General features: G+C 37.6%; 1 protein-coding gene across 1 annotated transcript; it reads left to right on the forward strand.

Annotated features, from left to right (window-relative positions):
- Positions 1-5,878: 5,878 nt before the first annotated feature.
- On the forward strand, positions 5,879-12,038 carry LOC123552865 (uncharacterized). The gene is made up of 2 exons (XM_053537811.1): positions 5,879-7,236; positions 10,324-12,038. Exons 1-2 carry the CDS (start codon positions 6,324-6,326, stop codon positions 10,500-10,502), a joined length of 1,092 nt encoding a protein of 363 aa, XP_053393786.1. The 5' UTR covers positions 5,879-6,323; the 3' UTR covers positions 10,503-12,038.
- The last annotated feature ends 1,652 nt before the right edge of the window (positions 12,039-13,690 follow it).

Raw genomic sequence — 13,690 nt, forward strand, 5'->3', positions numbered from 1 at the left:
TGCACCGCGCTTAAAAATAACGCTCGTGGTATTATTTATCTTAACATTTTCAAACCATACAAATTCAGTTTTTATACTGTGCTGTAATTCTTTTCACTTTTTCCGCTAACAGTATGAATTTTCCAAGCAAATTGAGACCTTGAGTTTTCACTAGTTATTATCGTTATCAAGTCACCCTAAAGCCGTGTATCTACACATACATAAATGCTTGTGTGCGAAAAGTTAGTTGACTAAAAAAGATGGTCAAAGAAGTATAAAATACAGTCTTTGGCTGGATGAGACGAATGACAAAACGGTAATTGCCCAGAGATGATGAGCATTGGAGATGACCAAGTCTAACATATAATTAGTTGCACATTTCTTTGGCATGAAACTGCCCATTAAAACTGGCTTATTATCGAAATTAGACCTGGGACTACTTGGGTTTGAGATTGAAGTTTGTGAGCTAGTGTTACCTGATACTGACAGTTTAATACGGATAGTACTTAAAATAGTTCATGAATTATAGAATTTAAATTTTTAACATTGCCAATTGTGATATAAATATGACAAATTATGTGTCATTATCGAACTCATCTGAGTATCAAAATGTTTTTTAAACGGAAGTCTACGTGTTGATTCTGGGCGTGTCCCCCATCGGAAAACGAGCCTGTCTTGATCATTTTCAAACTCTGATAATACGAAAGTCGTGCTAACCTTTTATTTACATACAATAACAAACTGAGGATGATAATTTCGTAATATCTATGGTAATGTATCGGGGTGAAAGATATTGGATGAGTTCTTATGTATGTTTAGAGAAAAGTGGTGTACTAGATCATTCAAAAATGTTTAATGTAATAATGAATCCGACTTGACTCTTTTCGAATGTATCTCCGATTGTCTAAGGTCTCTCAGATATGAATTAGCCTTGAAGCTTTTTCGAATGGCTATCCGAATGACTAATGTCTAGCAGATAGGCATTAGACTTGTGTTTTTCGTATGTCTATCCGGAATGTCTTATGTCTATCAGATAGAATTCTATACTTTTGAATGTCTCTCCGAATGTTCTATTGCCTCTCAGAAAGGCCAGTCAGCCTATTATTTTTCGAATGTCTCTCGAATGTCTTATGCCTCTCAGATAGCCATTCACGTTTTCTTTTCGGATTGTATCTCCGAAAGTTAATGCCTCTCAGATAGGCACTCGACTAATTTTTTTTTCGAATTTCTCTCCCTAATGGTCTAATGCCTCTCAGATAGGATTCAACTAGTTCTTTCGAATGACTCTCCGAATGGCTAATGCCTATCAGAGAGGCATTCGTCGATTTTTTTCGATTGTCTCTCCGAATGTCTAATGTCGCTCAGATGGGCACTCTCCTTTCTTTTCGAATGTCTATTCGTTTGTCTAATGCCTCTCAGATAGGCATTCGTCTATTTTTTTCCGAATGTCTCTCGAATGCTCTAATGGCCTATCAGATAGGGCTTTAACATATTCTTTCGAATGTCTCTCAAATGTCTAATGTCTCTCAGGTAGGCATTCACCTAGTTTTTTCGAATGTCTCTCCGAAGGTCTAATGCCTCTCAGGTAGGCATTGTCTATTCTTTTCGAATGTTCTCTCACGTATGTCTAATGCCTCTCAGTTTGGCATTCGACTATTTCTTTCGATGGTCTCTCCGGATGTCTATAGCTTTTGATAGGCCTTGATACTCGTCTATTGTTTCGAATTGTCTCATCCGAATGTACTATGCATTTCAGATAGGATTCGTCTATTCTTTCCGATGTCTTCTTCGAATGTCTAAAGCCTCCTCCGATTAGGCAATCCCTCTTTCTTGTCGAATGGTATCTCCGAATGTTTATGTCCTCTCAGGTAGGCATCTCACCTATTTTCGAAGGTCTATCCGTATGGTCTAATGTCTATCAGATAGCATTCCTCCTACTTTTTTCGAATGTCTATACGAATGTCTATTGCTCTCAGATAAGGTAATTCACCTATTCTTTTCAAATGCACTCCGGAATGTCCTAAAAGCCTCTCAGATTGGCTTTTCGACCCTTTCTTTTCGAATGTCTCTCCGAATGTCCATGCTTAAGATAGGATTCGTCTATTCTTTTTCGATTGTCTCTCGAATGTCTTTAATGCCTCTCAGATAGGCAGTCGTTTATTTTTTTCGATGTCCCTCCGAATGTTCTAATGCCTCTCTGATAGGCTTTGACCTAGTCTTTCGAATGTCTCTACGAAGGTCTTATGCCTCTCAGATAGCATTCGTCTATATTTTGATTTGTCTCTCCGAATGTCTAATGCCTCTCAGATAGGCATTCGCCCTACTCTTTTCGATTGTTTCTCCTCCGATTGTTAATGCCTCTCTTGGTAAGGCAGGCACCTATTATTTTCGAATGTTCTTCCGAATGTCTAATGCTCTCAGATAGGCATTAGACTATTCAGTTCGAATGGTCTCTACGAATGGTCTTATGCCTCTCAGATTGGCATTGTCTATATTTTCGAATGTCTTCCGAATGTCGAAAGCCTCTCAGATAGGCATTGCCTGATTCCATTTAGAATGTCTCTCCGAATGTCTAATGCCTATCAGTTAGGCATTCGTCTAAATCTTTCGATACGTCTCTCCGTAAGTCTAATGCCTCTCAGGTAGGCATCGCCTATTCTTTTCGAATATCTTCTCGAATGTCTAATGATCTCTTCAGGTTTGGAATTACGCCTTGACTTTTTGATGTCTCGCCGATGTCTTTTGGCCTCTCAGATAGGCCTTCGTCTATTATTCTCGAATGTTTCTTCGATGTCTAATGCCACTCTGAGAGACATTCGTCTATTCTTTTTCGAATGTCTCTCCGATTGTCTAAATTCTCCGAGATAGGCATTCGCCTATTCTTGCGAATGTCTCTCCGAGGTTAATTGCCTCTTAGATAGGCATTCGTCTATTCTTTTCGGAATGTCGCTCCGAATGTCTAATGCTCTCTAGCATAGAATTCGTCTATTCTTTTTCGAATGTCTATCCGAATGTCTAATGTCTCCCAGTTAGGCAAGCGTCTATTCTTTTCGAATGTCTCTCCGTATATCTATGCCTCTCAGATTGACATTCGTCTGTTTCTTGTCGATGTCTTATGAATGTCTAAGGTCTCCCAGATAGGCATTCGCTCTATTCTTTTCGAATGCTCTCCGAATGTCCTATAGCCTCTCAGATAGGCATTTCGACATTCTTTTCGATATGTTCCTCTGACTGTCTTATGCCTCTAGGTAGGCAGTCACTATTATTTTCGAAGTCTATCCGTATGTCTAATGTCTATAAGATAGGCAATCCTCTACTTCTTTCGCATTGTCTCTGCCCCCCCCCGAATGTCTAATGCCTCTCAGAGTGGTATTCACTATTCTTTTCAAAATGTCACTCCGAATGTCTAAATCCTTTCAGATAGGTATTCGCCCTATTCTTTTTAAATGTCTCTCCGAATTTCTTATGCCTCTCAGTTAGGCATAGTTATTCGTTTAGAATGTCTCTCCAAAAGGTCTGTAATGTCTCTCAAGTCTAGGCATTCGCCTTGACTTGTTTTAATGTCTCTCCGAATGTCTAATGCCTCACAGGTAGGTCATTCACCTTTTTTTTCGAATTGTATCTCCGAATGTCTTATAAAGCCTCTCAGATATGGCATTCGTCTATTCTTTGCGAATGTCTCTCCGAATGTCTAATGCCTCTCAGATAGGCATTCGACTATTCTTTTCGAATGTCTCTCCGAATGTCTAATGCCTCTCAGATAGGCATTCGTCTTTGTTTTTCTACGAATTTGTCTTCCGAATTTCTATTGCCTCTCAGACAGGGCATTCACCTATTCTTTTCGTAATGGTCTCTCCGAATGTCTAATGCCTTCTGATAGGCATTCGTCTATTCTTTTCGATGTTTCTCCGAATGCCTATGCCTCTCAGGGGGGGATAGGCTTCGTCTATTTCTTTTTCGAAGGTCTCTCCGAATGTCTATGCCTCTCAGGTGAGGCTTTCACCTATTTTTTTCGTAATGTCTTCGAATGCTTATGTCTCTCAGATAGGCATTCGCCTTGACTTTTTTGAATGTCTCTCGAATTTCTTATGCCTCTCAGATAGGCATTCGTTAATATTCTGTTCGAAGTTCTCGAATGCTAATGTCTCCCAGATTGGCCTTTCGCCTATTTTTTTCGAATGTCTCTCGAATTGTCTAATGCCGCTCGATGGCCATTGTCCATTCCTTTTCGAAATGTTTCTCCGTATTCTAATGCCTCTCAAGATAGGCATTCACCTATTCTTTGCGAACGTCTCTCCGAATTTTACTAATGGTCTCTTAGATAGGCATTCACTATTCTTTCGAATGACTCTACGTAATGTCTAATGCCTCTCAGGTAAGGCATTCGTTATTTTTTTCTAATGTCTCTCAGAATGTCTATGCCTCTCTGTTAGGCTTTTACTATTATTTTCGATGTCTCTCCGAATGTATAATATCTCTCAGATAGGCCATGCGTCTATTCTTTTAGAAGGTCATCTCCGAATGGTCTTAATGCCTCTCGATAGGATTCAACTATTTTTTTTACGAATGTACTACACACCCCCCCCCCTCCGAATGTCCTAATGCATCTCTCATAGGCATTCGTCTGTTTTTTTTTTTTTCGGATTTTCTCTCCGAATGTCTATGCCTTTCAGATGATAGCATGCAACCATTCTTTCACGAATGGACTCTCCGAATGTCTAATGCTTTCAGATAGGCATTTCGTCCTATCTATTTCGAATGTGTCTCCGAATGTCTATTGCTTCTCTGATAGGCATTCGTCTATTGTTTTCGAATGCTCTCTTCCAAATGTCTAATGCCTCTAGATAGGTATTTGCCTTGACATTTTTGAATGTATTTCCGTATGTTTAATGCCTCGCTGGTAGGCATTCGCCTATTTTTTCGATGTCTCTCCGAATGTCTATTGTCTATCATGACAGGCATTCGCCTTGACTTTTTTGTAAGTTCTCTCCGAATGTCTAATGCCTCTCAGGTTTAGGCATTCACCTATTTTTCTCGAATGTCTCTCCGAATGTCTAAAGCCTCTCAGGTGGCATTCGCATATCTTTGCGTATATCTCTCCGCTATGTCTAATGCCTCTCAGATAGGCATTTCACCTTTTTTTTCCGGAATGTAATCTCCGGAATGTCCCTAATGCCCTTCAGATAGGCATCGGTCTATTCGCCCATTTTTGAATGTCTTCAAATGTCTAATGGCTCTCTGATAGGCCTTCACCTATTCTTTTCGATGTCTTCTCCGAATGTATAATGCCTCTCAGTACATGGCATTCGTCCTATTTTTCTAATGTCTCTCGACCCACCGATTGTTTTGTGCCTCTCAGATAGCATTCGACTATTTCTTTTCGAATGTCTCTCCGAATGTCAAATGCCTGTCTGATTAGGCATTCTGATTATTTCTTTTCGAATGTCTCTTCCGAATGTCTAATGCCTCTCAGTTTAGGCATTTGTCTATTTTTTTTTCGAATGGCTCTCCGAATGTCTAATGCCTGTCAGATAAGCATTCGTCTATTCTTTTCGAATATCTCTCCGAATGTCTAATGCCTCTTAGATAGGCATTCACCTTTTATTTTCGAATGTTTTTCCGAATGTCTAATGCCTCTCGGAGAGGCATTCGTTTCGAATGTCTATCTGAATGTCTAATGCCTAACCCACTGCCAACTTCACGGACCTAAAATCGTATCTTTATCGTTATTTAACAAAATTTTATAACCTTGTGAAGTAATCTTCATTTTTTGCCCTTTATTTCAGTATATCTTTTTTAGTGAGGTTGTCCCCTTGATTAAGATCGGTGCTTTATTTTCTTAAAATACTGAACTATGGTTAAAAGTTCCACGTAGTACCCTCTCATATAAATACAGTTATTTGGAGCTTGTCTCCAAATAGATGTCTTTATCTGGAGATGTTATGGGAGCTAACTCCTCCGGTCTTGTTGGTTGGCATGCACGCGGTTTATAACTACGTCATCAAGCCTGCGTCATCAAGAAGAAACGCGCAGAGCTCCTCCTTTTTGTCTGGGAAGCCGAACAAACAGGTCACGTTTTGTAAACTCTCATTAAAATTATGTTGAAAAAATTGTTATTTACATGCTTACAGTATATTAAAATGATTTTAAATGTTTGCAAAATGCGATGGTTCATTTACATGGAATATATAATTTTGAAAATTTTAGTCAAAACAGGTTTTTAGACTAGCTAGTGTCGTTAAACTAGAATGGTAGAGCTATTTCATTTTATATTTTAACAAGCTAAATTGTAAAATTATTTGTGATAGACATAACCTTTGGCAAATTAAATATTTTATTCAAGCATGCCACGACAACGAAGGCAACGTATTACAACTGTGACTGGCAGACCAAGGCGTAATGCACGGCGACAAGAAGTAGCCACAGAGTTACAGAGGTTAGCGTCAGCTACTCCACAGTCCGCTGAGCAGTGCCTTAATTCAGACCCAGCTTCGACGGTGGGAACACCTCCAACTGCGCATACTGTTACAGCTGCCAATTTACAATCAGGGACTTGTAATTCTCGTGAATGCAGCGATCAGCTACAAGGCAGCTCTGATTCTATAGTCAATCCCACGCAACATGGTTACTCAAACATTGGAAACTCTTACACTCCCGAGACTGTCATATCAGTGCCTAGTGACACCTTCCAGTATGCAACGTCGACACAATTGCCTAGTAACCAAATGGCATGTTCTCAGAATTTCAATTGTTATGGAAACGCACCATCTGCCGGATATCTTAATACTATCTCACAACAAATTAATCCGGGCAATTACACTTCCGGTCAATATATATCGTCGGAACATTTGATGAGTACCCAACCAGGAACAGTATCCTATGCGACATCGGCACAGTTGCCTAGTAATCCAATGACAGGTTCTCAAAGTTTCAGTTGCCATGGAAACGCATCATTTGTCGGATATGCTAATACGAACACGCAACAAACTAACTCGGACATTAACACTTTTGGTCAATATGTATCAACGGACCATTTGACAAGTAGATCTATCCAACCAGGGACAGCATCTGGCATGGATCACAATGTAAACACTATTTCAGATGCAAGTGTTACATCAGCTGTGAATGTCCAACAACCAGTGTACCCCTACTTTAGCAACTCTGGGCCCGTTATGCAACCCACTAGCAATGTTCCCGCACATAGTACACAGCAGTACATGGCTCAACCACTGTCGGAGGCTAATTCACATATGTCAGGTAATGAAACTTTTATGACATCTATATGTACAGATCTTGCCTTGCATGTTAGTCAAAATATAAAGGAAAATGGTTGGCGAGGAGAGTTTATCGAACTCTCGTCATTATTAGAAAAAGATGTAGCTAGTAAACAAGTTATTAAATTAGTCAATGGTGAGTTGCAAGTTAGCTCGCCACCTTCAAAAACAAACGAAATTTTGTCAATTGAAAAGTGGACTGATGCATTTTTGGTTTATATGAGCATAATGTTACAAAAAATGCCTTATCTTGCAAGAGATTTATTGCAGTATGTTAATACAATACGTTCAGCTTTTAAACAAAACTCTTTTGGGTGGTGTAAATATGATCGGATGTTCCGGCAGAAACTTTTTAAGTATACAAATATGAAATGGTCATTTATAGATGCCGAAATCTGGCTTATTACTATGACCAGCCACACACCGGTCAGTGACAAATTAAGGCCTTGTTTTGATTTTAATGATAAAGGTTAATGTTCAAAATACGCATGCCAGTACGCTCACAAATGTAAAAAATGCTCAGGGTCACATTCTTCAGTAATTTGCAATAATGTTTTTCAAGTAGAACAAACTAGAGGCATGAATTATTTCAGACCAAGATTCCCAAGGCCCGTTTACAGACAAATTTCTAATGGCTCATCTATGGGACCTAGGCCATACACCGATAGATCCGGTGCGCTTAGACATGTGGCTCCACGACTACGACCATAATGAAAGAAATTATTTATTATCCGGTTTCAGAGAGGGGTTTCGAATCGAATATCATGGTCCGCGTTACGCACTTCATTCAAAAAATTTAAAGTCTGCAGTATTAAACCAAGATTTAGTTCTTTCAAAAATATATAAAGAGGTGTAGCTTGGTAGAATACTTGGGCCATTTAAGACGGAACCATTCTCGAACCTTCGCACCAACCCTGTCGGACTGGTGCCAAAAAGCACTGGCGGTATGCGATTAATAACACACCTATCATACCCATACGGGAATAGCGTTAATGATTTTATAGACCCGGAATTGTCTTCTGTTCAATATTCAAAGTTTGACAATGTTATTGATATTATACAAAGGCTAGGACAGGGTACGTTAATGGGGAAACGGGACGTTAAATCTGCATTTAATTTAATACCTGTTCATCCAGAGGATTTTAATATTCTTGGAATTAAATGCGATAACAAATTTTGGATTCAAAAAATGCTTCCGCAAGGTTGTTCTATTAGTCCGGCTATTTTTGAACGTTTCGCAACTCATTACAATATGTTGTTGCAACGTTCGCTAATTCAAAAAATCTAGATCATTATTTGGATGATTTTTTCTTTGCCGGTAAAGCTAGTACAAATGATATATTTGCAATGATATTCAAGTTCCAATAAATGCCGAAAAATCGGAAGGTCCCGTCGCTACATTAGTTTACCTTGGTTTAGAAATAGATACCATCTGTATGGAAATCCAGGTACCCAGTGATAAAATTTAAAAGGCAGAAATACAAATTTTAGAAGCTATTTCGAAAAAGAAAATAACTTTAAAAGCACTACAGTCCATACTTGGAAGCCTTAATTTTTTCTCGAAAGCCATTCCTACTGGCAGAACTTTCAGCTGTAGATTGTATCAAGCGCAAGTTCAAGCCAAATTACCTCATCACTATGTCCGTCTTAATAAGGACACGAAAGAAGACTTAAACATGTGGTTAACCTTTTTAAACTCATTTAATGGAACCACCATTATGTCAGAACAGGAATGGCTTTCAGATAACCACATTAATCTGTACACCGACGCCGCCGGAAACAAATCGTTAGCATGTGGTGCTTACTTGAACGGAGAATGGTTAGTTTATAAATGGCCTGGTCACTGGAATGAGGCTGTGTTTAGGGACATCACACTTTTAGAATTAGTCCCGATCCTTTTGGCCTTTTTAATGAGGGGTAAACAATTAAAAGGAAAGACGCTAATGCTACATTGTGATAACATGAGTCTCGTTCATATTATTAACAAAAAGACATCCCGTAACCAGACTTGTTAAGAAAACTAGTTTTAGTTCTTTTAGAAAACAATATACAAGTTAAGGTTGTTCACATCACGTCAAGAGCAAACGAACTTTGCGATGCTATAAGCCGTCTACAATTTAACAGAATTAAAACTTTATTACCAGCCTTCGCAAGCGAAACCCCTCTCATGTTTCCTTCTAAATTTCAGGAGTTAATCAGCACGAAATTAGCAGATTGATTAAAGGATCTATCTCAGAAAATACACATAAATGTTACAGAGCTGGAACTGACGCGTTCGAAAACTTTAGGCAACGAATGCATTACAGCAAGCACTGGCCTCCAAGCGTCCAACAATTGGCAGAATATATAGCTTATATGTCGCGGAATGGCTATTCATACAGGTCTGTTGGTTGTCACGTGGCTGCAGTTGCATTCACATGTAAAATCAATAATTTAGTAGATACTACACAGAATTTCTTTACTCGGAAAATGATTGAAGGCATGAAGCGTTTACAAAGTAGACGCGACATAAGACAACCAATCACCATAGATATGTTAACTAACATCACAAAAAATTTGTGTCTTATTTGTAGCTCCGAGTACGAAGCACTTCTCTTCAAGACGGCATTTTTACCGGCATTCTTTGGTTTATTGAGGGTCAGTGAAATAAATTTTCCGAAACAAAATATTATCATATTTCAAAATTATATTCAGGTGCATCTTGCACGTCAAAAACTGATCAGTTAGGCAAAGGCGCTACGATAAAGATTAATTTGCAATCGAGCGATTGTATTTTGCTAAGGGAAAGCGTTACACAATTTTATTTAGCCAGACCAAACGTAGATGGACAATTTCTATGTCATTTAAACGGTGCGCCATTGACTCAGTATTAGTTTAGACAAATGCTTCGTAAGTCTCTAACATTTTTGGGATATCCGCGTAAGTCCTTTCAAACGCACTCATTTCGTATAAGGGGAGCTTCATATTTGTATGTTAAGGGTGTCCCTGAGCAAACAATCAGGACTTACGGACGTTGGAGGTCAGTCGCTTACAAGAGATACATTAGATTATAAGTTTATAACATTTTCAGATATCACTACAGTATGGATAGTTGGGTCTTCGATTATCCGAGATGCCTTCTACCATACGCAAGACAAGAATCTTCAGTTACCCAATGTCAGTATATACTGGGATTATCAGCCGGGCATGAGAATTCATCATTTAGTAGAAAAAATTCAGAATTTGCTCACTAGGTATGTGCCTCTGTGACAGGAATGGCCGTACCGGCGACAGTAACCATCAGAACAAATCAACACCCTTTACAATATTTACAAATTTATTTACAAAAGATGATTTTTAACAATGAATAGATGATATGAAAAGAAAAAAAAACATTTATAAGAAAGAAAAAAAAAAGTTCAGTATCTCTAGATACAAAAGTTCTTATAGTTCCATTCTAATCTGACGTGGCACAGTTCTTTAATTTAATTGCGAACTTAAGTAGCACAAACAATATATGACAACATATCTTCTAATCCAGTCCCTTTAAACCGTGAATACGTTGATTCCGTATTGGCTCCCTATGGTGGTAGGTGATTGCATCCCTGAGCTGACTTCAGAGGATAACAAAAATCAGCGTCTTTGCGGTTTACGGCACAACCATGGGACAAAAGCTCTGCGCTGGGAAAATCACATCCAGGCGAGTGAAGACAAGTGAACCTCGGGCATTGTACTTCCGGGTTATGACATCACCAGGTAAAATCGTCTGGCGGAAGAAGCTAAAATATATAACATATGGTAAGCACCATAGCAAAACAAATAAGTCAGGGCATAAAACTGCTCCTTTGGGTACACCATACCTCCGTAGGCTCCCATAAATAATACGTGCTACTTATACAAAACATATGTGCTACTAAGTTCATACGTCACGTGATTAAAATACGTCACTAATTACTTCCATTATTACAAAAATTACTTACTTAAAAGACTAAAGTTAAAGTATGAAAAAGATATTAAAAGTATATGATGAAACATTATAGATACGGACATGATAAACTGCAGCTATTATTTACAACTACAAATTAACAAAATTCAATTTAAATCAAACGTTATACAATAATTTGTATCAATATGATGTCTAATGTCATACAACAAACGGACACTGTATGTATATGCAATATAGACTGGCACACAATTTCATATTACAATAATATATACATGGTACTAGACTTGCCATATAGATTCATACATAACAATACAATGCAGTAATGGCGTTCCATAATTAACAAAATGTTTGACATAAATTTTTAAAACAGTGCTTTACAATTATCATGATACAAATTTCAGTACAAATTTTACATCTTATATAAATGAAACATTTTAGATTCCTCTTTCGGAATAATTTACAAAAGTCTGAAAAATTTAATAAATTATCCTGACATACCGAAACTAGCCAAAATCACATGCCGAAAAGTAAATGTTACAGAATTCTGTAGAATGCACAAAAATTTACCAAATAAAAATCGTAATGCAAAAATCATACAAAAATCTAACAAATAAATTTCTTACCTCGATCGAGCATAATTTTCTAACAAGAAAAATTAATCAGACATAGGTTCGTCTATAATGTCGGAAGGTGGTGTGCGCAAGGCATATCTAGTCCAGTCTATTTAAAGGGTAATGTCCCGCCAAATGCTAAATTTCATGGGATTCACGGCCTATGCGTAAACTTTTGACTATTTGTATTTCCACGGGATTCACGATATAGCCGGGGAATCTAACTACTTTGGCGGGGATTAAAATTGACAATTTGAGGCCCTTATAGTGGTTTTGGGGTAAAAAAATAAATTTACGAAGTTTATAAAATATAAATTTTTCTTTTTTACTGAACCAAATTTAATAAAATTACATGGAAATTTAAGTATGAAATACAGAAAAATTAGGGTTTTTAGCGTAAAAATCTGCTTTTTCCCCAAAAAAACTCAAAAATTTTACAAAAACAGGGAAATATCATTTTTTGTAGATACAAGTTTTAGTAAAAGCTTTTTTTTATAACTTGTGTATTGGAAATTTGCAAATATTAGTATTGACATGCTGTTTTAATGAGGTCAGTCATACCCAACCCAACCCCAAACTTTACATGATCTTTCAATTATATATATATATATATTATAGCTCGTAAATTAATAGATATTTAAATATTATATAGCCCGTAAATTAATAGATATTTAAATAAATGATATGAAGAGCGGTTTCTTTTTTGTAATTCTCCGATAAGTACAGTTTTTTGGGCTTTCTCCAAAAGATGTTTTTATCTAGGTGTTTGGGGAGCAAATCCCCGGTCTTTTTGGGTTTGGGCATGCAGCGGTTTTAATACGTCATAAAGCCTGGTCATAAAGAAAAAACGCGCGAGCTCCCCCTTTTTTTGTCGGGAAAGCCGAAAAACAGGTCAGTTTTGAAAAACTCTCATTAAAATTTGTTGAAAACCCTCCCTCCCCCCCCAGCTTATTTTTCTTTTTTTATTTAGAAAAAATACTGGCCTTTGTTTAAATTTTATCCAGGTCCGTGTGAAATGTAGATAGACTAGAAAGAACTAACAACATTGGGTTTGGGCATGGCTGCAACCAAGGAATGCCTGACAACGCAGTTTACCAAATTTTTTAAAAACCTTCCAAATTTGAGATAAATGGAAAATTTTTGTGATTCTGCATAAGTTTTATTAAACCGAAAAAGAAACACTTGTTGACATAAAGACAGGCGGGCTGAAATTTTTTTTCATAGTGTTAATATTCAAAGGTAAAAAGGGAATTCTAGGTCGAATAAAGAATGGCTCGCGTGTTATCGGTCAGTGTTGACATTAAAATTTTGTGAAAAGGGAATATTGTGTAGACATAAAGACTGTGCTGCGCTGTTATTATCATAGTGTTGTTATTCAAACTGGTAATAAGGAATACACAGTCCCGACTAAAGACAGTGTCCGCGTTTTTAATACCACACCACAAATCAAAACCTCTTAAAATTTTCCGTAAAAGATTAACATTTTTGACGCGACAAAAAAACCACTGAAAAAGTGGATTGAGTGCGTTGAAAAAATAAATTTGATTATTTTCTTTTAGTTGATGAAATATGGGTTCGGGGTAAATGCAGCACAAAACTGCATAATTACACCCACTAAAAGGCCAAAAAACACATCCCAAAGTGTTTGATCTTTTTTTACGCCGCCTCGGTAAGGCCAAATCTGAGTGACCTAATGTATTTTAAAAAAACACGCAGCCATCAAATTTAAATCTTAATACCCCTCCCAGGTTTTAACCCGGGACGAAAAATGCACTGAAGGTGTAACATTAAATATTAAACCTTCTAAAATGCGCTATTGATTGGTAAAAAGGGGTGCACGCGCGGGTCCGCAAAAAGGATTTGACCCGCAAAAGTATAAAACTTTGTATCATTTTTCTTTG

The sequence above is a fragment of the Mercenaria mercenaria genome, chromosome 3 (assembly GCF_021730395.1).
Source record: "Mercenaria mercenaria strain notata chromosome 3, MADL_Memer_1, whole genome shotgun sequence".
Classification (NCBI taxonomy): domain Eukaryota; kingdom Metazoa; phylum Mollusca; class Bivalvia; order Venerida; family Veneridae; genus Mercenaria; species Mercenaria mercenaria.